The sequence below is a fragment of the Hippocampus zosterae genome, chromosome 9, assembly GCF_025434085.1.
Source record: "Hippocampus zosterae strain Florida chromosome 9, ASM2543408v3, whole genome shotgun sequence".
Lineage (NCBI taxonomy): Eukaryota > Metazoa > Chordata > Actinopteri > Syngnathiformes > Syngnathidae > Hippocampus > Hippocampus zosterae.
Genome location: NC_067459.1, coordinates 4847241 through 4868990, shown reverse-complemented (window position 1 = coordinate 4868990; position 21750 = coordinate 4847241). Strand labels below are relative to the sequence as shown.

At 48.3% G+C, this 21750-nt stretch overlaps 2 protein-coding genes across 2 annotated transcripts in view; one reads left to right on the top strand and one right to left on the bottom strand.

Annotated features, from left to right (window-relative positions):
* fhit (fragile histidine triad diadenosine triphosphatase) overlaps positions 1-21750 on the bottom strand; it is a 151126-nt gene that overhangs the window by 15131 nt on the left and 114245 nt on the right. Inside the window, exon 4 of the mRNA XM_052075333.1 lies at positions 21057-21125. Coding sequence (XP_051931293.1) covers positions 21057-21125 — 69 coding nt within the window. The remainder of the gene's footprint in view (positions 1-21056; positions 21126-21750) is intronic.
* Positions 9660-21750, top strand: part of LOC127607140 (uncharacterized) — a 212966-nt gene continuing 200875 nt past the window's right edge. The window contains exon 1 of the mRNA XM_052075265.1: positions 9660-9739. The gene's annotated coding sequence lies outside the window, so the exon portion shown is untranslated. The remainder of the gene's footprint in view (positions 9740-21750) is intronic.

The window sequence follows — 21750 nt, the reverse complement described above, 5'->3', positions numbered from 1 at the left end:
ACGGCTGTATCAGGTGTCTAAACCCGAGCGCGAGGCACTGACGGAATACATCAACAGCTCGCTCGCTGCAGGTCTAATTAGACCATCGCGATCGCCGTTAGGTGCGGGGTTTTTCTTTGTTGAAAAAAAAGGACAAATCCCTGCGACCGTGTGTGGATTATCGAGGTCTGAACGACATCACGGTAAAAAATAAGTATCCGCTACCATTGCTGGACTCCGCCTTCGCCCCTTTACAGTCAGCCACAATCTTTTCAAAATTAGATTTACGCAGTGCCTACCACCTGGTTTGCATCCGGAAAGGTGACGAGTGGAAGACTGCTTTTAAGACCCCGCTTGGCCATTTTGAATATCTGGTTATGCCCTTCGGGCTGACAAATGCTCCCGCCGTTTTTCAAAATCTCATCAACGACGTGTTGAGAGACATGCTGAACATTTTCTGTTTCGTCTATCTTGACGATATTTTAATTTTTTCCCAATCAATTCAAGAACCCAAGTGACACGTCAGACTGGTATTACAGCGTTTATTAGAGAACAGGCTCTTCGTCAAGGCAGAGAAGTGTGAATTCCATGTACCTGTCATCTCCTTTCTGGGGTTTATTATTGAGCAGGGCAAGCTGAGAGCAGACCCCACCAAGACGGAGGCGGTGACGAACTGGCCAACACCGACTAACCGGAAGGAGTTGCAGCGCTTCTTGGGGTTCGCTAACTTCTACGGTCGTTTTATTCGCGGCTACAGCCAAAAGGTACTCCCGTTGACCCGTCTGACGTCCACAAAAGTCCCATTCAAATGGGATTCGGCTGCGGGGTCGGCGTTTTCTATCTTAAAGGCCGCATTCACAAATCCCCCGGTATTGCAACATCCTAACCCGGACTTCCCGTTCGTCGTAGAGGTGGACGCCTCGGATTCGGGGGTCGGGGCTGTTCTGTCCCAGCGTTCCCCGGTCGACCAGAAATTGCACCCCTGCGCCTTTTTCTCTCGTCGACTCAGTACAGCTGAGTCCAACTATGACGTGGGCAATCGCGAACTGCTAGCTGTAATCGTCGCCCTACAGGAATGGCGCCACTGGCTCGAGGGGGCTAAGGAACCGTTCACGGTCTACACCGACCACAAGAACCTGGAATATCTCCGCTCCGCTAAAAGACTCAACCCCCGTCAGGCCCGGTGGGCACTATTCTTAACCCGGTTTAACTTCATCCTCACATACTCTCCTGGCTCTAAGAACACCAAGCCCGATGCCCTTTCCCGTTTCCACGACCCCGTGGAGAGGGACTGGTCACCAGAGACCATTCTCCCGACCCGGTGCATCGTGGGGGCGTTGAGGTGGGAGATCGAACAGAAGATCCAGGAAGCCCTGGATGGTGTCCAGGTCCCGGCTGGATGCCCCACAGGGAAGTTGTTTGTACCCCCACCTCTGCGCTCGGAGGTGTTGCAGTGGGGGCACGGGTCCAAGGTGGCCTGCCATCCTGGGGTGAACCGGACTGTGCATCTCGTCACCCAGCGGTTCTGGTGGCCGGAGCTTCGGAGGGATGTGGTGGACTATATCAATGCCTGCTCCGCCTGCGCCTGCGGCAAGGTCTCACATAGGCCTCCGGCAGGACTGCTCCAGCCATTGCCCATCCCTCCTCGACCTTGGTCACACATCGCCCTGGATTTCGTCACGGGCCTTCCTCCATCCCGTGGGCGGTCGGTCGTCCTCACCATCGTGGACCGGTTCTCTAAGGCGGCTCATTTTGTTCCGCTGTCTAAGTTGCCGTCTGCACTGGAGACCGCCGACCTCCTAGTTCAACACGTCTTCCGTCTCCATGGGATCCCGATGGACATCGTCTCGGACCGGGGGCCCCAGTTCGTGTCCCGCGTATGGAAGCGGTTCTGCCGATCCCTCGGGGCCACGGCCAGTCTGACCTCGGGATACCACCCCCAGTCCAACGGACAAGCCGAGCGTGCCAACCAGGATCTGGGGGCGGCCCTCCGCTGTGTATGCCTGCGCAGTCCCTCCTCCTGGGTCGACCACCTACCGTGGGTGGAGTACGCACACAACACCCTCGTCTCTTCAGCCACTGGTAGGTCCCCCTTCATGTCAGCCTACGGGTATCAACCGCCGCTGTTCCCGTCCCAGGAGGGACAGGTGGAGGTCCCGTCTGTGCAGCATCACCTCAAGCGAGCCCACCGCGTATGGAAAGAGGCCCGAGCTGCATTGTCACGCACGGCGACCCGGAACCAGCAGATCGCGGACCGTCGTCGGCGCCCGGCACCTACTTACGTGGTGGGGCAGGAGGTGTGGCTGGCTACGAGGGATCTCCGCCTGGCCGGCACGTCCGCGAAACTGGGGCCCCGATTCACCGGACCGTTCGTGGTCGAGTCCATCGTCAGCCCCGTCACGGTCAGGCTCCGGCTGCCGCCCGCCATGAAGGTTCACCCCGTGTTCCACGTTTCCCTGCTCAAACCAGTGGTTTCCAGTCCCTTGGCTCCGCCTCCCACTCCGCCCCCCCCTCCGCGGGTCGTCGACGGTGACCCGGTGTACACGGTTCGTGCCATCCTGGACTCTCGGCGCAGGGGAAGGGGGTTCCAGTCTCTGGTCGACTGGGAGGGCTACGGGCCTGAGGATCGGCAATGGGTGCCCCGCTCCTGGATCCTTGATCCGTCCCTTCTGCGCGACTTCCACGCAGCTCATCCGACCAAGCCGGGTAGGCCGCCGGGAGGCGTCCGTTGAGGGTGGGGTACTGTCACGTCCCGTGTTTGCCAGCAGGGGGCAGGCTTTTCCTGCCTACCGCCGACACACCTGTCACCCATTAGGGACTGATTACACGGGCTTTATCTTTGCGCTCGGGCAGTTGACTTACTGCCGGAGTATTCTACGCCGTGCCAATTCTCTCGCTTACTGTTCATATCCATTCGTTGCCGTGTAGCCTTGTGGCTGTGATTGCACGTTGTTATATCTACTCGTATGAATTCCTATTGTTGCCAACTATATTCCTTGCCATTTTCTCGCAAGCGTTTTCTGTTACTTCTTTTTATTCCTGGTCCTGATTTTGACCAGCGTTTTCTGTTTGTTGCTCCCGGACGGGTATTTTTGTGTTTTTGTATTAAAACTCATTTGTTCTCAGACCATCTTTTTCTTTGTCTGCTATTTTGGGGATCCACCTCCTTATCTTGTTGTGCACGAAGCGATCATTTTATCGCTTCGGGCACAACGTGACAGAAATAGACAGCCTTTAACGCTGAAAAGAGCACTTCAGCAACCTCCTTCATCATCCTCCAGTTCCTACCGACCCCTGTCTTGTTACTGCTGCCAACTCCACCACACCCAACCCCAACTGCAAAACGGACCCAGTCACAATTGACGAGGTGAGAGCAGCAATAAAATCACAAAAAAATAAAAAGGTGCCTGGAATCTGTGCCAGGGCTGAGCTGCTCAAAGAAGGTGGTATCTCCATTGCCCAGTGGCTCACCCACATCGTTAACCATGTGTGGGTGGCAGAACAGACCCCCACAGACTGGAACCGAGACATCATCCTGCCATTCTGGAAGCGGAAAGGCGACAAGCATCTCTGCAACAACTACAGAGGAATCTCACTGCTCTCCATACCCGCAAAACTGTTCACCCGGGTCCTTCTCACCCGCCCCTTCCTGCCATTTGAAGCCATCGCTGCCCCCAACAAGCTGGCTTCATGCCCAACCGGTCCACTATAAATCACATCTCCGCAGTTAGACTCATTGTTGAGAAGGTCAGAGAGTTTCGGAAGGACCAACATCTCTTTATAGCCTTCATAGATCCCAAAGCTTCCTTTGATACAGTTGACCACCTCTCCCTTTGGAACATTCTGAAATACCTTGGGGTGCCACCCAAAATAACCACATTGTTCCAGCGACTCTACAACAACTCAGCTCAGAGCTGTGTTCGTGTGAATGAGAAGGACTCAGAGTGGTTCCCGATTAACAGCAGGGTCAGACGGGGCTGCGTGGCCGCTCCAGACCTATTTAACTGTGTCATTGACCACCTTATGATCCGAGTCAGGGAGCAAGTCTCAGGCGTGTCGTTCGGCAACTTCCACCTGACCGACCTTGAATACGCTGATGACACCACTCTGTTCAGCAACTACCTCCAAGACCTCAGCTGTGCTCTCTCCATATACCAAAAAGAAGCAGCAAAGCAAAGCAAGTAAACTGGCAGAAAACCAAACATATGTATATCGTGACGCCCCCCCCCCCTCCTGTTTTTTGGCACGGGCGAAGTGCAATTCGTCAATTCCATCATCTACCTGGGCTCCACTATTACGAGCAGCGGCGATTTCAAGCCAGAGATTGACTGCAGATGCGCCCTCGCGGCAGCGGCTACACCGTCACTGTGGCGGCCCCTCTGGCGCCACCACTGAGTGTCCCAAAAGACCAAGATGCACATTTATAACTCAGCAGTTTTTCCCATCCTCCTGTATGGTGCAGAATCCTGGCCTTTAAACAAGACCCTGGCCAAGAGGATCAACAGCTATGACAGCAAGTCCATGTTGCCAACTCAGACCTCCGAAAACATACTCTTCAGCCCCCTGCATCCCGACTGGCTGCTCAGAGGCGCATCCGTTGGCTTGGACATCTCCTCTGATTACCCCCAGAACACCCAACTCGTGCCATCTTCTCATTTGATCCAGCGACAGCGGGCTAAAAAGGCCACGCGGCAGACCCCACACTAGATGGCTTGATGTCATCAGGGAGGATTTCAAACACCAGGGCCTTACCCTGGAGGATGCAGTGGACCTGGCTCATGACCGTTGTCATTGGCGGGCCCTGGTGAAGCTGATCAGCTCAGCCGAATGAGACTGGGCCTCCGCATCGCAAGAGCATTTATTATTATTCTTAGACATGCTGTAAAATGTGGGGGAAAGATGCGTTTAAAATATCCCCCCTGATTGAGCAAGGCTCCTGTCGGATTCCCTGAAAAAATTAAAAACAGCCTAACTGCAGGCTTGTATTATGTCCTCATCTATGCTCCTGCACAACAGGGACAGTCCTCACTGGACAATGACATACATGAATGCTTTTTAAGTTCACAAAGCTACAAATTGAGGGATGGAAATGTGAACACGCTTTGGAAGAGCTGGACTATGGGGAAATCAGAAATACAGCAGCATTATATAAGAGATTGAGTTAAGGTTGCGTGATGTAAATTAAAATGTTATTTGTGGATCACATGAACTCAATTTATGAGTTCTTGTCACCACCTGGTTTGTGAGTGGAATTTTCTTGAAATGTAAATGGTGAGGTCCGTTTTTGTTTGAAGACGAACGTAATGGCAGCCAGTTTGAGGGATGCTTTAATGAGGAAGACAGGCCTTATTTAAAAGAAATGGGATGGATGGTTGCAGGGGGGGGCAACTTTCACTGCTTCCAGGAGAGCTTGAAGGTCAGTGGAGGACATTTGGAAACACTGTGGTGGACATTTTTAAAAATGGTGTGGAGATGGAAGGCGGAGAGTCACGGTGAAGGCCAGGCAATGGCAAAAGGCGTTACTTTTGTCTTTGAAAAATGACACTAAGTAAATGCCTAGGAATTTTAAGAAAGAATACCTCAATTTTCAGAGCTCAAATGTATTCGGACAACTGACACATTCAAAAGGCGTTTTGTTCAGGTGCAACCAATGAAGAAAATAAGATGGGAAAAGACAAGTATGGCAATGTAAAGGGTCCGATCCTCGGCGGGGACCCTGGCGGTCCGATCCTCGGCTGCAGAAGCTAGCTCTTGGGACATGGAATGTCACCTCTCTGGCAGGGAAGGAGCCCGAGCTGGTGTGTGAGGCAGAGAATTTCCGACTGGATGTAGTCGGACTTGCCTCCACACACAGCCTGGGTTCTGGTACCATTTCTCTCGAGAGGGGCTGGACTCTCTTCCACTCTGGAGTTGCTCACGGTGAGAGGCGCAGAGCAGGTGTTGGCATACTCATTGCCCCCCGGCTCAGTGCCTGTACATTGGGGTTCACACCAGTAGACGAGAGGGTTGCCTCCCTCCGCCTACGGGTGGGTGGACGGGTCCTGACTGTTGTTTGTGGGTATGCACCAAACAGCAGCTCAGCATACCCACCCTTTTTGGAGTCCTTGGAGGGTGTGCTGGAGAGTACTCCTGCTGGGGACTCCCTTGTTCTGCTGGGGGACTTCAATGCTCACGTGGGCAACGACAGTGAGACCAGGAGGGGCGTGATTGGGAGGAACGGCCCCCCCGATCAGAACTCGAGTGGTGTTTTGTTATTGGACTTCTGTGCTCGCCATGGATTGTCCATAACGAACACCTTGTTCAAGCATAAGGGTGTCCATATGTGCACTTGGCACCAGGACACCCTAGGCCGCAGTTCGATGATCGACTTTGTAGTTGTATCATCGGATTTGCGGCCGCATGTTCTGGACACTCGGGTGAAGAGAGGGGCGGAGCTGTCAACTGATAACCACCTGGTGGTGAGTAGGCTCCGATGGTGGGGGAAGATGCCGGTCCGTCCTGGCAGACCCAAACGAATTGTGAGGGTTTGTTGGGAGCGTCTGGCGGAATCCCCTGTCAGAAAGAGTTTCAACTCCCACCTTCGACAGAGCTTTTCCCATGTTCCGGGGGAGGCGGGGGACATTAAGCCCGAGTGGACCATGTTCCGTGCCTCTATTGTTGAGGCGGCCAATCTGAGTTGTGGCCGTAAGGTGGTTGGTGCCTGTCGTGGCGGCAACCCCCGTACTCGCTGGTGGACACCAGCAGTAAGGGATGCCGTCAAGCTGAAGAAGGAGTCCTATCGAGCCTTTATGGCCTGTGGGACCCCAGAGGCAGCTGACGGGTATCGACTGGCCAAGCGGAACGCGGCTTCGGTGGTCGCCGAGGCAAAAACTCGAGCGTGGGAAGAGTTTGGTGAGGCCATGGAAGCCGACTTCCGGACGGCTTCGAGGAAATTCTGGTCCACCATACGACGTCTCAGGAGGGGGAAGCAGTGCACCACTAACACTGTGTACAGTGGGGATGGGGCGCTGCTGACTTCGACTCGGGACGTTGTGAACCGGTGGGCAGAGTACTTCGAAGACCTCCTCAACTCCACCAACACGTCTTCCTTGGAGGAAGCAGAGCCCGGGGACTCTGAGGTGGGCTCTCCTATCTCTGTGGCTGAAGTCACCGATGTGGTTAAAAAGCTCCTCGGTGGCAAGGCCCCAGGGGTGGATGAGATCCGCCCGGAGTTCCTCAAGGCTCTGGATGTTGTGGGGCTGTCCTGGTTGACACGCCTCTGCAACATCGCGTGGTCAACGGGGAGAGTGCCTCTGGATTGGCAGACCGGGGTGGTCGTCCCTCTTTTTAAAAAGGGGGACCGGAGGGTGTGTTCCAACTATAGAGGGATCACACTCCTCAGCCTCCCTGGTAAGGTCTATTCAGGGGTGCTGGAGAGGAGGGTCCGTCAGGAAGTCGAGCCTCAGATTGAGGAGGAGCAGTGTGGTTTTCGTCCCGGCCGTGGAACAGTGGACCAGCTCTACACCCTTAGCAGGGTCCTCGAGGGTATGTGGGAATTCGCCCAACCAGTCTACATGTGTTTTGTGGACTTGGAGAAGGCGTTTGACCGTGTCCCTCGGGGAGTTCTGTGGGGGGTGCTTCGAGGGTATGGGGTACCGAACCCCCTGATACGGGCTGTTCGGTCACTGTACCACCGATGTCAGAGTTTGGTTCGCATTGCCGGCAGTAAGTCGGAATCGTTTCCAGTGGGGGTAGGACTCCGCCAAGGCTGCCCTTGGTCACCGATTCTGTTCATAACCTTTATGGACAGAATCTCTAGGCGCAGCCGAAGCGTTGAGGGGGTCCGTTTTGGGGGCCTCAGTATTGCATCCCTGCTTTTTGCAGATGATGTGGTGCTGTTGGCTCCTTCAAACAGGGCTCTCCAACTCTCACTGGAGCGTTTCGCAGCCGAGTGTGAAGCGGTTGGGATGAAAATCAGCACCTCCAAATCTGAAACCATGGTCCTCAGTCGGAAAAGGGTGGAGTGCCCCCTCCGGGTCGGGGGGGAGATCTTGCCCCAAGTGGAGGAGTTTAAGTATCTTGGGGTCTTGTTCACGAGTGAGGGCAGGAGGGAGCGAGAGATCGACAGGCGGATCGGTGCAGCGTCTGCTGTGATGCGGACGTTGTATCGGTCTGTCGTGGTGAAGAAGGAGCTGAGCCAAAGGGCGAAGCTCTCAATTTACCGTTCGATCTAAGTTCCAACCCTCATCTATTGTCACGAGCTATGGGTCGTGACCGAAAGAACGAGATCCCGGATACAAGCGGCCGAAATGAGTTTTCTCCGCAGGGTGTCCGGGCTCTCCCTTAGACATAAGGTGAGAAGCTCGGTCATCCGGGAGAGGCGCTTCTCCTCCACATCGAGAGGAGCCAGATGAGGTGGCTTGGGCATCTGATTCGGATGCCTCCTGAACGCCTCCCTGGTGAGGTGTTCCGGGCATGTCCCACCGGGAGGAGACCCCGAGGAAGACCCAGGACACGCTGGAGAGACTATGTCACCCAGCTGGCCTGGGAACTCCTCGGGATCCCCCGGGGAGAGCTGGAAGAAGTAGCTAGGGAGAGGGAAGTCTGGGCTTCCCTGCTAAAGCTGTTGCCCCCGCGACCCGGCCCCGGATAAGCGGTAGAAGATGGATGGATGGATGGATGGATCGCAATGTAAAGGAAAAGCTCATGCAAAGCATTTAGCATTAAAATGCCCAATTCTCCAAACTGTAATCTGGATCAAAATGATCCTGATTTTGAAATCCCTTTTTTGATACGCTGGTCACCTAATGTTTTACACCCCAGTTGCTTAAAGTAACTTGAACTCGACCAGTCTGATCCATATCTAACCTTTACCAAATTTAGACGAATAGTGTTCTGTGTACTTCACATTATACATTAAAAAAAAAATCCTCATCTCACCCCTCGGGTGGTGTCCGTCCCTCATTCAGCTCGGGTCCTCTACCAGAGGCCAGGAAGCTTGAGGGTTCTGCGCAGTATCCTTGCTGTTCCCAGCACTGCACATTTCTGGACTGAGATGTCCGATGTTGTTCCCGGGATCTGTTGCAGCCACTCATCTAGTTTGGGGGTCACTGCCCCGAGTGCTCCGACCACCACAGGCACGACTGTCACCTTTATTTTCCAAGCTCTCTCCAGCTCCTCTCTGAGCCCTTGGTATTTCTCGAGTTTCTCATGTTCCTTCTTCCTGATGTTTCCATCACTTGGGACCGCTACATCCACTACAACGGCTTTCCTCTGCCCTTTATCTATGATCACGATATCTGGTTGGTTCGCCATTACCATCTTGTCAGTCTGGATCTGGAAGTCCCACAGGATCTTCGCTCTGTCATTCTCCACCACCTTCGGAGGTGTTTCCCATTTTGACCTTGGGGTTTCCAGTCCATACTCCGCACAGATGTTTCGGTAGACTATGCCAGCCACCTGGTTATGGCGTTCCATGTAGGCTTTCCCTGCCAGCATCTTACACCCTGCAGTTATGTGTTGGATCGTCTCAGGTGCCTCTTTGCACAACCTACACCTTGGGTCTTGTCTGGTGTGGTATATCTGGGCCTCGATGGTTCTGGTGCTCAAGGCCTGCTCCTGAGCAGCCAGGATGAGTGCCTCTGTGCTGTCCTTCAGGCCAGCCATCTCTAGCCACTGATAGCACTTCTTGAGATCAGCCACTTCAGTTATGGTCCGGTGGTACATCCCGTGTAGGGGCTTGTCCTCCCATGATGGTCCCTCTTCCAGCGCCTCATCTTCTGTTCCCCATTGTCTGAGACATTCTCTGAGTACGTCATCCGTTGGAGCCTTCTCCTTGATGTATTCATGGAGCTTGGATGTTTCATCCTGGACAGTGGCTCTCACACTCACTAGTCCCCGGCCTCCATCCTTTTGGCTTGCGTACAGTCTCAGGGTGCTGGATTTGGGATGGAACCCTCCATTTGTGGTTAGAAGCTTTTGAGTCTTAACGTCCGTGGTCTGAATCTCTTCCTTTGGCCACCTTATTATTCCTGCAGGGTATCTGATCACTGGCAGGGCATAGCTGTTTATTGCCCGGGTCTTATTCTTGCCATTGAGCTGGCTTCTTAGGACTTGCCTCACTCGCTGGAGGTATTTGGCCGTAGCCGCTTTCCTTGTGGCCAGTTCGAGGTTGTCATTGGCTTGTGGTATTCCGAGGTACTTGTAGCTGTCTGTCCTCAATGTCTGCTATTGTTCCTTCGGGGAGTGAGACCCCTTCAGTGCGGACTACCTTTCCTGTCTTAGTCACCATCCGACTACATTTCTCAAGCCCGAATGACATCCCGATGTCGCTGCTGTAGATCCTGGTTGTGTGGATCAGGGAATCTATGTCCCTTTCGCTCTTAGCATACAGCTTTATGTCATCCATGTAGAGGAGGTGACTGATTGTAGCTCCATTTCTGAGGCGGTATCCACAGCCTGTCTTGGTGATTACTTGGCTTAGGGGGTTCAGTCCTATGCAGAACAGCAGTGGGGAGAGTGCATCACCTTGGTATATGCCACATTTGATGGACACTTGGGTAAGTGGCTTGCCATTGGCTTCAAGTGTGGTTTTCCACATCCTCATTGAGTTCGCAACGAAGGTTCTTAGGGTCCTGTTCACCTTATACAGCTCCAAGCATTCAGTGATCCATGTATGTGGCATCGAGTCATAGGCTTTCTTGTAATCAATCCAGGCTGTGCACAGGTTGGTACGTCGGGACCTGCAGTCTTTTGCGACTGTTCTGTCAACCAGGAGCTGATGTTTGGCTCCTCTGGTATCTCTACCAATGCCCTTCTGTGCTTCGTTCATGTATTGATCCATGTGTCCACTTATCTTAGCCGCAATGATGCCTGACATGAGCTTCCATGTTGTGGAGAGACAGGTTATTGGCCGATAGTTGGATGGGGCTGCACCCTTCGAGGGATCCTTCATGATCAGTATCGTTCGCCCTTCGGTTAGCCATTCTGGGTGAGTCCCATCCCTCAGCAGCTGGTTCATTTGTACTGCTAGGCGCTCATGGAGTGCTGTGAGTTTCTTTAGCCAGGAAGTATGGACCAGTTCTTCATATCTGAGACTCTTTCCTGTATGTCTGCCACTGTTATGGTAACCGGGTTCTGTTCAGGGAGGTTGCTGTGCTCCTCTCTCAGGGTCACCAGCCATTGTGCACTGCTGTTATGTGCAACCTCCTTCTCCCATATGCCTTTCCAGTACCTTTCAGTTTCCAGTCTTGGTGGGTCAGCTCTGTTGTTAGGACCCTGCCACTGAGCGTACACTTTCGCAGGTTGTGTTGCGAACAGCCTGTTTATTCGTCTGGCCTCATTCTCTTTCGTGTACCGCTTTAGGCGACTGGACAAGGCTTGGAGCCTTTGTTTGGCAGTTTCGAGTGCTTCAGGTATGGTAGGCCTTTTCATCACACCTCTGTGGGCCTCCGTCAATTGACTCACATCTTTCCGGGCCGCCTTGATCTTAGCCTCCAAAAGTCTTTTCACATTTGAATATTGCGCTGTCATTTGTATTTGCAGTTCCAAAAACATGATGGCCAAGATGAGGATGTGCCCTCAAAGTGGAGAACAGAGGAAGAGATGGCAACAGAAGCCTCCATCTTGAGAAATCAAATTGAGAACTTGTAGAGGGTAAATCTGGAAACATTTTTTTCCTCATATTATATTTGACTCTGTTAGTAGTTGCAAAAATCCATTCTGTATAGGACAGCATGTAATGTCATGGTCAGCAGTAATTGTGAAATAAAATTAAAAAATCAAATGAAATCGAGCATTACATGCAATAATATCAGGAGGACTTTTCTTTTGTCACAAAGGCTCACATTTAAAAGAAATGTATTTCTTTTAAAAAAATTAAAAGTGATCAAATGACCATTTTCCCCTCCGTGAACCGTCTCCTTACCGTGGTGGAGGGGTTTGTGTGTCCCAATGATCCTAGGAGTTAAGTTGTCTGGGGCTTTATGCCCCTGGCAGGGTCACCCATGGAAAACAGGTCCGAGATGAGCGACCAGACAAAGCATGGCCTCATAAACCCCTTATGATGAATAAAATAAATGGCACTCAGTTTCCCTTGCCCGGACGTGAATCACTGGGGCCCCCCTCTGGAGCCAGGCCTGGAGGTGGGACTCATTGGCGAGTGCCTGGTGGCCGGGCCTACACCAATGGGGCCCAGCCGGGCTCAGCCCAAAGAGGCAACCAGGGTTTGGGAAGAGTTCAGTGAGGCTATGGATGGCTTTGAGGAAATTCTGGTCCACCAGCCAATGTCTCAGGAGGGGGAAGCAGTGAACCACTAACACTGTGTACAGTGGGCATGGGGCGCTGCTGACTTCGACTCGGAACATTGTAAATCGGTGGGCAGAGTACTTCGAAGACCTCGTCAACTCCACCAACACGCCTTTCTTGGAGGAAGCAGAATCTGAGGTCCCTGAGGAGGGCTCTCCTATCTCTTTAACCACATCTCCCACAGATGTGGTTAAAAAGCTCCTCGGTGGCAAGACCCCAGGGGTGGATGAGATCCGCCCGGACTTCCTCAAGGCTCTGGATGTTGTGGGGCTGTTGTGGGGATGTTGTGGTTGACACGCCTCTGCAACATCGCATGGCCAGCGGGGAGAGTGCCTTTGGATTGGCAGACTGGGGTGGTGGTCCCTCTTTTTAAAAAGGGGGACCGGAGGGTATGTTCCAACTACAGAGCGATCACACTCCTCAGCCTCCCTGGTAAGGTCTATTCAGGGGCGCTGGAGAGGAGGGTGCGTCAGGAAGTCGAGCCTCAGATTGAGGAGGAGCAGTGTGGTTTTCGTCCCGGCCGTGGAACAGTGGACCAGCTCTACACCCTTAGCAGGGTCCTTGAGGGTATGTGGGAATTCGCCCAACCAGTCTACATGTGTTTTGTGGACTTGGAGAAGGCGTTTGACCGTGTCCCTCGGGGAGTTCTGTGGGGGGTGCTTCGTGGGTATGGGGTACCGAACCCCCTGATATGGGCTGTTCGGTCACTATACCACCGATGTCAGAGTTTGGTTCGCCTTGCCGGCAGTAAGTCGGAATCGTTTCCAGTGGGGGTAGGACTCCGCCAAGGCTGCCCCTTTGTCGCCGATTCAGTTCATAACTTTTATGGACAGAATTTCTAGGCGCAGCCGAAGCGTTTTGGGGGCCGCAGTATTGCATCCCTGCTTTTTGCAGATGATGTGGTGCTGTTGGCTCCTTCAAACGGGGCTCTCCAACTCTCACTGGAGCGTTTCGCTCCCAGTGTGAAGCGGTTGGGATGAAAATCAGCACCTCCAAATCTGAAACCATGGTCCTCAGTCGGAAAAGGGTGGAGTGCCCCCTCCGGGTTGGGGAGGAGATCTTTCCCCAAGTGGAGGAGTTCAAGTATCTTGGGGTCTTGTTCACGAGTGGGGGAAGGAGGGAGCGGGAGATCGACAGGCGGATCGGTGCAGCGTCTGCTGTGATGCGGACGTTGTATCGGTCTGTCGTGGTGAAGAAGGAGCTGAGCCAAAGGGCGAAGCTCTCAATTTACCGGTCGATCTACGTCCCAACCCTCATCTATGGTCGCGAGCTATGGGTCGTGACCGAAAGAACGAGATCCCGGATACAAGCGGCCGAAATGAGTTTTCTCCGCAGGGTGTCCGGGCTCTCCCTTAGAGATAAGGTGAGAAGCTCGTTCATCCGGGAGGGGCTCAGAGTCGAGCGGCTTCTCCTCCACATCGAGAGGAGCCAGATGAGGTGGCTTGGGCATCTGATTCGGATGCCTCCTGAGCGCCTCCCTGGTGAGGTGTTCCGGGCATGTCCCACCGGGAGGAGACCCAGAGGAAGACCCAGGACACGCTGGAGAGACTATGTCACCCAGCTGGCCTGGGAACGTTTCGGGATCCCCCGGGGAGAGCTGGAAGAATTAGCTCGGGAGAGGGAAGTCTGGGCTTCCCTGCTAAAGCTGTTGCCCCGCGACCCGGCCCCAGATAAGCGGTAGATGATGGATGGATGGATGGATGGATGGATGGATGGATGGATAATTTAAATAATTTTTCACTGGATTAAAAATTTTCTCGCAGGATTAAATTTTCTCGCGAGTTTAACGCGGCACCACACGTCACCGGATGTTGCGTTGTTCTAAAATAAATGCGCACATCTGTTTGGTCAGCCACAGTCTGAGCGGCAGCGTGAGATACGGAAATGGATACTAAATCACATATGAACTTTTAAAAAGTTACCAGATGGCTCAACTGACAAGACCAGTTATCATCGTAGCACATCGAGTTTGAAGTACCACTTAATGGCCAAGCACACGGCTGATGTAAGTACTACGCCCCCAGACATCCATGGAGAATTTCAAAGAGAAGAAAATGGATAACGCGACTAAGAGCAAACATACTCGAGCCATAGCTAACTGGGTGGTGACTGCATGCAGGCCTATTAAGATTGTGGAGGACGAGGGTCTCGCTGAAATCATTCGAATTGCATTGAACGACTCCTCCTACGAAATGCCGACGAGAGCCACCATTACAAGCCAGGTGCAGAAATTGTACGAAGCGGAGAAGGATAAAGTACGCCAAGCGTTGGAGAAGACACAAGCAGTTGCACTCACCGGGGATTACTGGACTTCCCTTAGTAATCACAACTACCTCCGAGTCACAGCCCATTATTTTGACCAACAGTGGGAACTTAAGTCGCATTCTTTGACTGTTGCAAAGACAGAAGAGAGGCACTTCGCTGACACTGTTGCAAAGCACTTTGTGCGAGTAGCTATAGAGTGGGAAATTGAACACAAAATTGTCTCATTAACCACGGATAGTGCACGCAACATGGTTGCAATAACCAGACTGCTTCCCTTTCAGCACATCCCGTGCATCGTTCATGCTTTGCACCGAGCAGTCACAGTTTCTTTAACCAACAGCCTGTTTGACAGCGCATTGAGAAAATGCAGAAAAGTTGTAGGACACTTCAAGCATAGTCCAGCAAACCAAGCGGACCTCGAGAAGCAACGAGTTGCACATCATCAGAAGAAAGAGTCACTCGCACAAGAAGTGTCAACTAGATGGAACAGTACCCTGGAAATGATAAAGCGCGTTCTGCAGAATGCTGAACCTCTGAGAGATGCTCTAGCCGGTCACGCAACCAACGTTGGCATGTCAACAGATACTGAGATGGAGAAATTGAAGAGGCTCATCGCTATGCTGGAACACTTGAGGTAAATGACTGTGTATCCATGTCATGTGAAAATCTGTTTTGAATGAGGCATGTGTGTGCATGTCTACCTGTCTGTTGTACATGTCTACCTGTGTACAACAGACGGGTAGACGTGTGTGTATGTGTCTACTTGTGTGTTGTAAATATCTACCTGTGTGTGTGGATATGTGTTGGATTTATTATTGTTTAGTAATCATACATTCACGTATTATTCGGTTGATTCTCGTGTCGTCATTTTATGCTCGCAATGAAGAATGCTTCTGCCTGTCAGTATAGTTTGATTTTGCTTGCAAAGAAGAACGCTTATGCTTGCAATCATTAGTTGGCTTTGCCTGCAATGAAGAACGCTTATGCTTTCAATAAAGATTTATCCTTTATTATTTACTCACATCTATAATCATTATATGTTCTTCATTATGTGCTCACTTTTGCTTGCTGTACTGTGTGAGAAGTTAGGGTCGCAACCACCTTTTCGAGGACGTGGCTGGGAAGAGATAACTGTTAAGACTAAACAGCGAGCAAGGCTGAACCGTGAATGGAGACATCAACACCAGCTGCAACGGGATGTTTATGTCTATTTGCACACATGTACGTAAATTGCACTCACATACACACACATAGTCAAACAAGTTCAGTGTGTGTTCAACAGCCCCCACCCTTTAGGTTGGACACACCTATGTAGTAGCTTTTCCCAATAAATGAGGAGGTGAAGGGGGAGATCGTTAGGGTTACGTGTGGAGAACTGAAACCGAACGCTTCTCCTCTTTCCCTCCTGGTACCAGAATTGAGTCTCCTGTCTCCTCCTTTTGGTTATTCCTGAGTGTCAATTTGGACCAACCTGACAATATGAGTTGTGGGTATGTGAACGCTCGTTAAATTACAGTAGGCATCAGCAGTTCCCCACTAAAGTGCTTATCTATATATCTATATCTATTGCAGGTATGTGTCTGAACTTCTTGGGGGAGAGTGTCTTGTTCGGTGGTGCTGCCAGCATTGTGTCATCTGTCGCGGGTAATGGAGGTCAGAGAAGACGATTCAGCCTACATGATCCAGTTTAAAGGAGCCTTCTTAGCAGACATGGAGAGTGGCAAGGAGAAGATGAACATCGCATTACTGAAAGTTGCAACAGCACTAGACCCAAGTTCAGATTGTCATGCTTTATTCTTACTTATGCTCATTCTCAACATTGCGTTTCAGTGTGCTTTGTATTTGAATTTATATATGTATGAATCTTGTTTTGTTTATCTGAACCCGTACCTGTATTTAAGTTGGTTTACATTTTGTTTCAAGGTTTAAGGACCTCAAGTGTCTGAGCAAACCTGACAGGGCTGAGGTGTGGGATATGGTCCACACCTTGCTTCAGGAGGTGCCCGTACAGCGAGATAAGCAAGTCACGCCTGAGCCTCCGACGAAGACACCAACTCTTTTGCTTGCACTTGAGTCTTCTTCTGAAGAGGAGGAGGACAGTCTTGAGCAATGTCTGGAGCGCTACAAGGCAGAGCATCTTGTTGACATTGATGACTGTCCCCAAGAATGGTGGTCCACACATGAAGGAGCACACAGAGAAATGTCTCACCTTGCACGCAAGTACTTGGCAACACCGGCTTCATCAGTACCTTCTGAGAGGTTGTTTTCAATATCTGGCCACATTGTACGGAAGAAGCGAGCTTCCCTTTCGTCTGAAAATGTCAACAGGCTTGTCTGTTCGAGTGACTGGCTCACATTTCATAGTTTACTGTTTTTCTCTTAATTTACTGTTACTTTTCTGTTTTGGGAGAGAAATAATAGACTCGGTTGACAAGCCTCTGCTGAATAATGAGCAGTTAGCATGACAGCTATGTTCAAAGCAAATTGAGAAAACGCAAGTATTAAACCATGGGTCAACTGCACTATAGACTGAGTACTAATTTCTCTTAGGTATGCACTTTATAATTTTATATTGCTCCGTTTTGAGCTGTTGTGTGACAAAATGATTGTTTCTACTCTTATTGATTACAGTTATATTGTGTGAGAGATTATGTGCTCCAAGTGTGAATAACTGCTCCAAATGAAAAATGTTAATGTAAAATTTCGAATTGAAATTGCTGTTTCAATAAATATTTGCATTTTGTACAAAGAAAACGGATCCATGATTACATGTTGATGAGAGCATTAAAACGGGTAAAAAAATAGAACAAATATAAAAGGAAATTCAGAAACGATAAAAAATGCGTGAGTAATCACGATTAATTTTTTAGTTCATTTGAGTTAATTATGACAGTTGCATTTTTAATTTGATTCAATATTTTAATTGACAGCTCTCTCTCTCTCTCTCTCTCTCTCTCTCTCTCTCTCTCTCTCTCTCTCTCTATATATATATATATATATATATATATATATATATATAAAACACTGATAAATCAGAACTAAGTTGATAAATAGAGAAAGGTATTGAAATATCCATTATGAATACAAGAGAAAATTGACACAAGAGTGCCAGGGTGAGGATGTATATAATCCCGATACAAACCAAAAGCTGTAAAAATATCACGGTTAAGGGTAAAGTATGGAGACTTCTTACTTTTTCTTTTCTGATTGATATAAAAATGATTTAGTAGATATAAACACATAACGGGGTAGGACTAGATAAGATTTTTTACTTCATCCTACTCCCTTGAACATAATAACTGTTGAATGAAGACTGATTTCTTTCTTTTTACTTTTTTTATCTACCTTATTTTCTGTCAAATTATTACTGTATATGTTTTATGTTCAATAAACAAAACAAACAAAAAACAAACATATATATATACATATATATATATATATACACATACGCCGACATATGAAGTTATATGGACCTCCCAAATCCATCTATTCCATTTGGCCACAGAAAGAAAACAGCCACTCTCTCATTTTCTGATTGGCCGTATTCAAAGTGGGCTTTAGAAAACATGGTATTAGTGCTTGAAATATGAGACAATTACACATTCTAAAGGAAAATATATACATCTAGCAGGCATAACATAAAAAATATAAATGGCAAAAAGGACCATTGTTCCCTCAATAACCCTTATGATCTTCTTCTTGCAAATTCAAAACAAACCCATTTGCTACTGAGACTTCTGTGGAATGGCAGATTTAATATCTCCCTTCGGGCACAATGACTGAATAGAGAAAGAAATACATGTATATATTTTATGAACCATGGTTATTAGAATATTCATATCAAACTTGCAAGTCATTGATATTCATTTGCAACAGACTCCTGTTACAAATTCAAAATGTCACATTGAAATTTAAAACACCCTGAAAGGCATGTTCATTATTTTTTTATTGAAATGTTGTGGTTCAGTGGTTCGGAGAGTCTCGTTCCTCAGGGCTGTATAGCGCATCTCACATTTGTTCAAATTCAGATGTTTAATTAAAGTTATTAGGAACCACATGTGTACTACTTCATGAGTAGTGAGTGAATTATATTTGCATTACGTATCAGTAGAGCTTGAAGCATAATGTCAGTTGCAAGTTCCACTCTGATAATATTTGTATTGTAATGTTTTGAAATCACGATAAAACATAACTTCGATAACTGTCAGTTGGGTCAATCGAGACAACTGCAACCTGCACATGTTCACTTGCTTTTTTTCCCTTAGTTTTCAGATGTTACCGCTCGTACCTCTTTAAAAACACTCGTCTCTGTCATGTGACGTGGAAAAAAAAGCAGTGGCGGGTGGTGAGTTTTGGACCCGGTCCTTCAGTGGGTATTTAAATGACCTAATCCATCACATCAAATCACCAAATAATGTAAAAAAATGCTATTTAACTGTGTTACATCATATAAGAGACAGAGGCATTTCACCTATTTGAGGGGGAAAGCAGAAAACCATTACCTTCACCTTCCAATAACATGACATCAAATCCAAACCTCTACACTACGATATAACAGTTCACCATCAAAATGATTAATATAAGAACGAACTCACTAAATATCAATAATAAATACAAATAAAGTACATTATACTCACATGAGATACTGGTGCAAAAGCAGTTGAGCTCCTTTCTTACTACTCTAAAAGTGCTTTGAAAAATCACTTTCTGTGTTGAAACACACGAGTCAGCAACAATGTTGACTGATTTAGAGCCTCATAAAGTCCACATTTTTTGGAAAAGTGCGCCTTAAGGTGAATTTATTAATCATCGTCCTCATTCGGAAATCAAGCTTCGATGCACATCGAACTCCACCACTCAGACGTTTAACATACCTGAACCAATGAGGGAACCAAGGAGAAAAAAATCAGCGGGGGCCTTCATGAGTCTAAAAAAGTGTGTGTGTGTGTGTGTGTTTGTTTGTGTGTGTGTGTGTGTTTGGTCAAGACCTGCACTTGAGATTGTGAAACCATTGTACAAATGAATATTTGCATGGCAAAACATTGAAGGTGAAATCCGATTGGACAATGCAAAAAAAACCCATTAGAGAATGGAAACATGCTTTGAAATGAAAACAAGAGACTGTTGGAAATTATGAATTTTTTTTGCAACTTGTAAATGTAGATCTGTAATTCTGGTTATGTTTGGGCCGGCAGGGAAGGCCATGGGGTTCTGAGGGCATACCGCTGGAAAAAAGTAAGCACCTAAGCTAGCAAAAATGAATTAAAAAAAAACAAAAACAAATGTGTTTAAAAAGCTAAAAGGAAAAGGCCAAATGAGAAGACAAATGAAGAGCTCTCAGCACTATTCGCCTCACCAGCTCTCCCGACTGGCCTCCGCGATCAATCCCACCCCCACCAGACAGTTTCGCCATTGAAACAGTCATTGGCAGATGCTTTCCTGACACTGCCCCCCACCCACACTCCTCATATGGTTTCTCTGTACCTTGCCAATGTCTTTTTTTAATACAGTTGTGTATGAAAAGTACTATATAAAGATAGTTTGATGGATCAATTGATTGATATAAGCGATCCGACAGTTAATTGCTCAGTCACAATCTTTTCAACGTTTTAAGAAATATCGGAAAACGTGTCATTAGCCAGACATAGAACCTCTTGGGTGCTTTCTGTTACATAAACACTCGACGCCATAATAAGGCAATAAGGCTTTATCGGCTAGAATTAGTGTTTGTGGCCCAGTAGCTGATTTCATTTGCTGAGAAGGTCCACTTTCATTGGTGCTGTGATCCACGGAAGCCTGCTGGTCAGATGACAGTCAGGCAAACCTGTTTCTCATTTCAGTGCCCTTGTTTTGTTTTCATTGTCCATACGATGGTTTCTTTTTTCGTGCAAGTCCCAAAATCCAAGATTATTCTAATGAAGACTCCAATAATACATATGGTGCATTTTAATTGACCATAATCTCTTCATACGATTACATTGCCCATTAGCTAAAGTCACCGGCAGGGGTGTGGTGACCATTGGGTAATTCTGGATTACTACCGACTGATTCATTACAGGCAGATAACGGGTTTGCAATTTATTTATTTACTTATTCACTTACTTATTTTTAGATAGGCCCCAATTTGTATATCATTTCTAATCCACACAGCCATCTTTTAACAAAACATAATAATTGCAGACTACTGTTCAACAAATGCAGGATGACTTCTAAGGTAGCCTGCAACACAACAAGCACACCTGGCACACACAACATATAGTGATATAAATCGGTCCTATGTTCTGTTGGGATTCATTAGTTTGAGAGGAACAAAAAAATTATACGTCTGAGTGCAAGGGTGTAATGATGTAGAAAGTTGATGGAACATGTGCATATGTATAAGAGAGAGAGAGAGAGAGATTATGTACCTCTTATATTACTTATATTACTTCCTCCAACTCCCTTAGCAGGTAAGGTCAAGTGCAAGTCAGATGTAGCTTTTCGTAATGAATCGTATGAATCCAAAAGCACAAAAGAGCAACTCATACCTCATCATAGACACTATCGTTGCGTTCAAAGTCGCCTGCCTTCCTGGGAAGCACATGGACATGGACATGCTGAAAACAAACAAATAAGAGAAACCAATTGTTAAAGAGCTGTCCTATGTACAACGGCAGATATGTTTTTGACAGTGTTTCTGTCGTGGCTTGCCATTAATTCATAAGAACGTTAGACAAGCAAAACAGTGCTACTCCTTGGCTACAAATCACAGGAGCGTAACCATAAATTACATCATGCATGCTGTATGCACACCATAGAGACTCTTTAATCTGACACATTTTAAGGATGTAATTGATTTACTTTCACAACACCGCTCCTATTCAACTGTTTCCGGTGACTATTCCCTTGTTGGCACAAACCTGGCAGCCATTATGATTAACTGTGATTTGTTTCTCTGAAAGGGTGATATTTTAATATCCTCAAGACAGTCTTTTAATTGACTAAATACTTAGGTTAAGCCCACATGTAGTGTACATGGATATCTTCCAAATGTATATCTTCCTACTTGCAGTGTGAAAAAGATCCAAAGCACACACGGTGGGATTAAAAAAAAAAAAATCTGCCCAAATGAAAACGCATCTATTGGCTATCAAGCGCATTTTGGGCAATCACACAGTTGAAAAAGCAACTGCAGTGCGAAAGCGTTTTTTGATTAATGTCTTTATTCTTAATTTCTTTAAC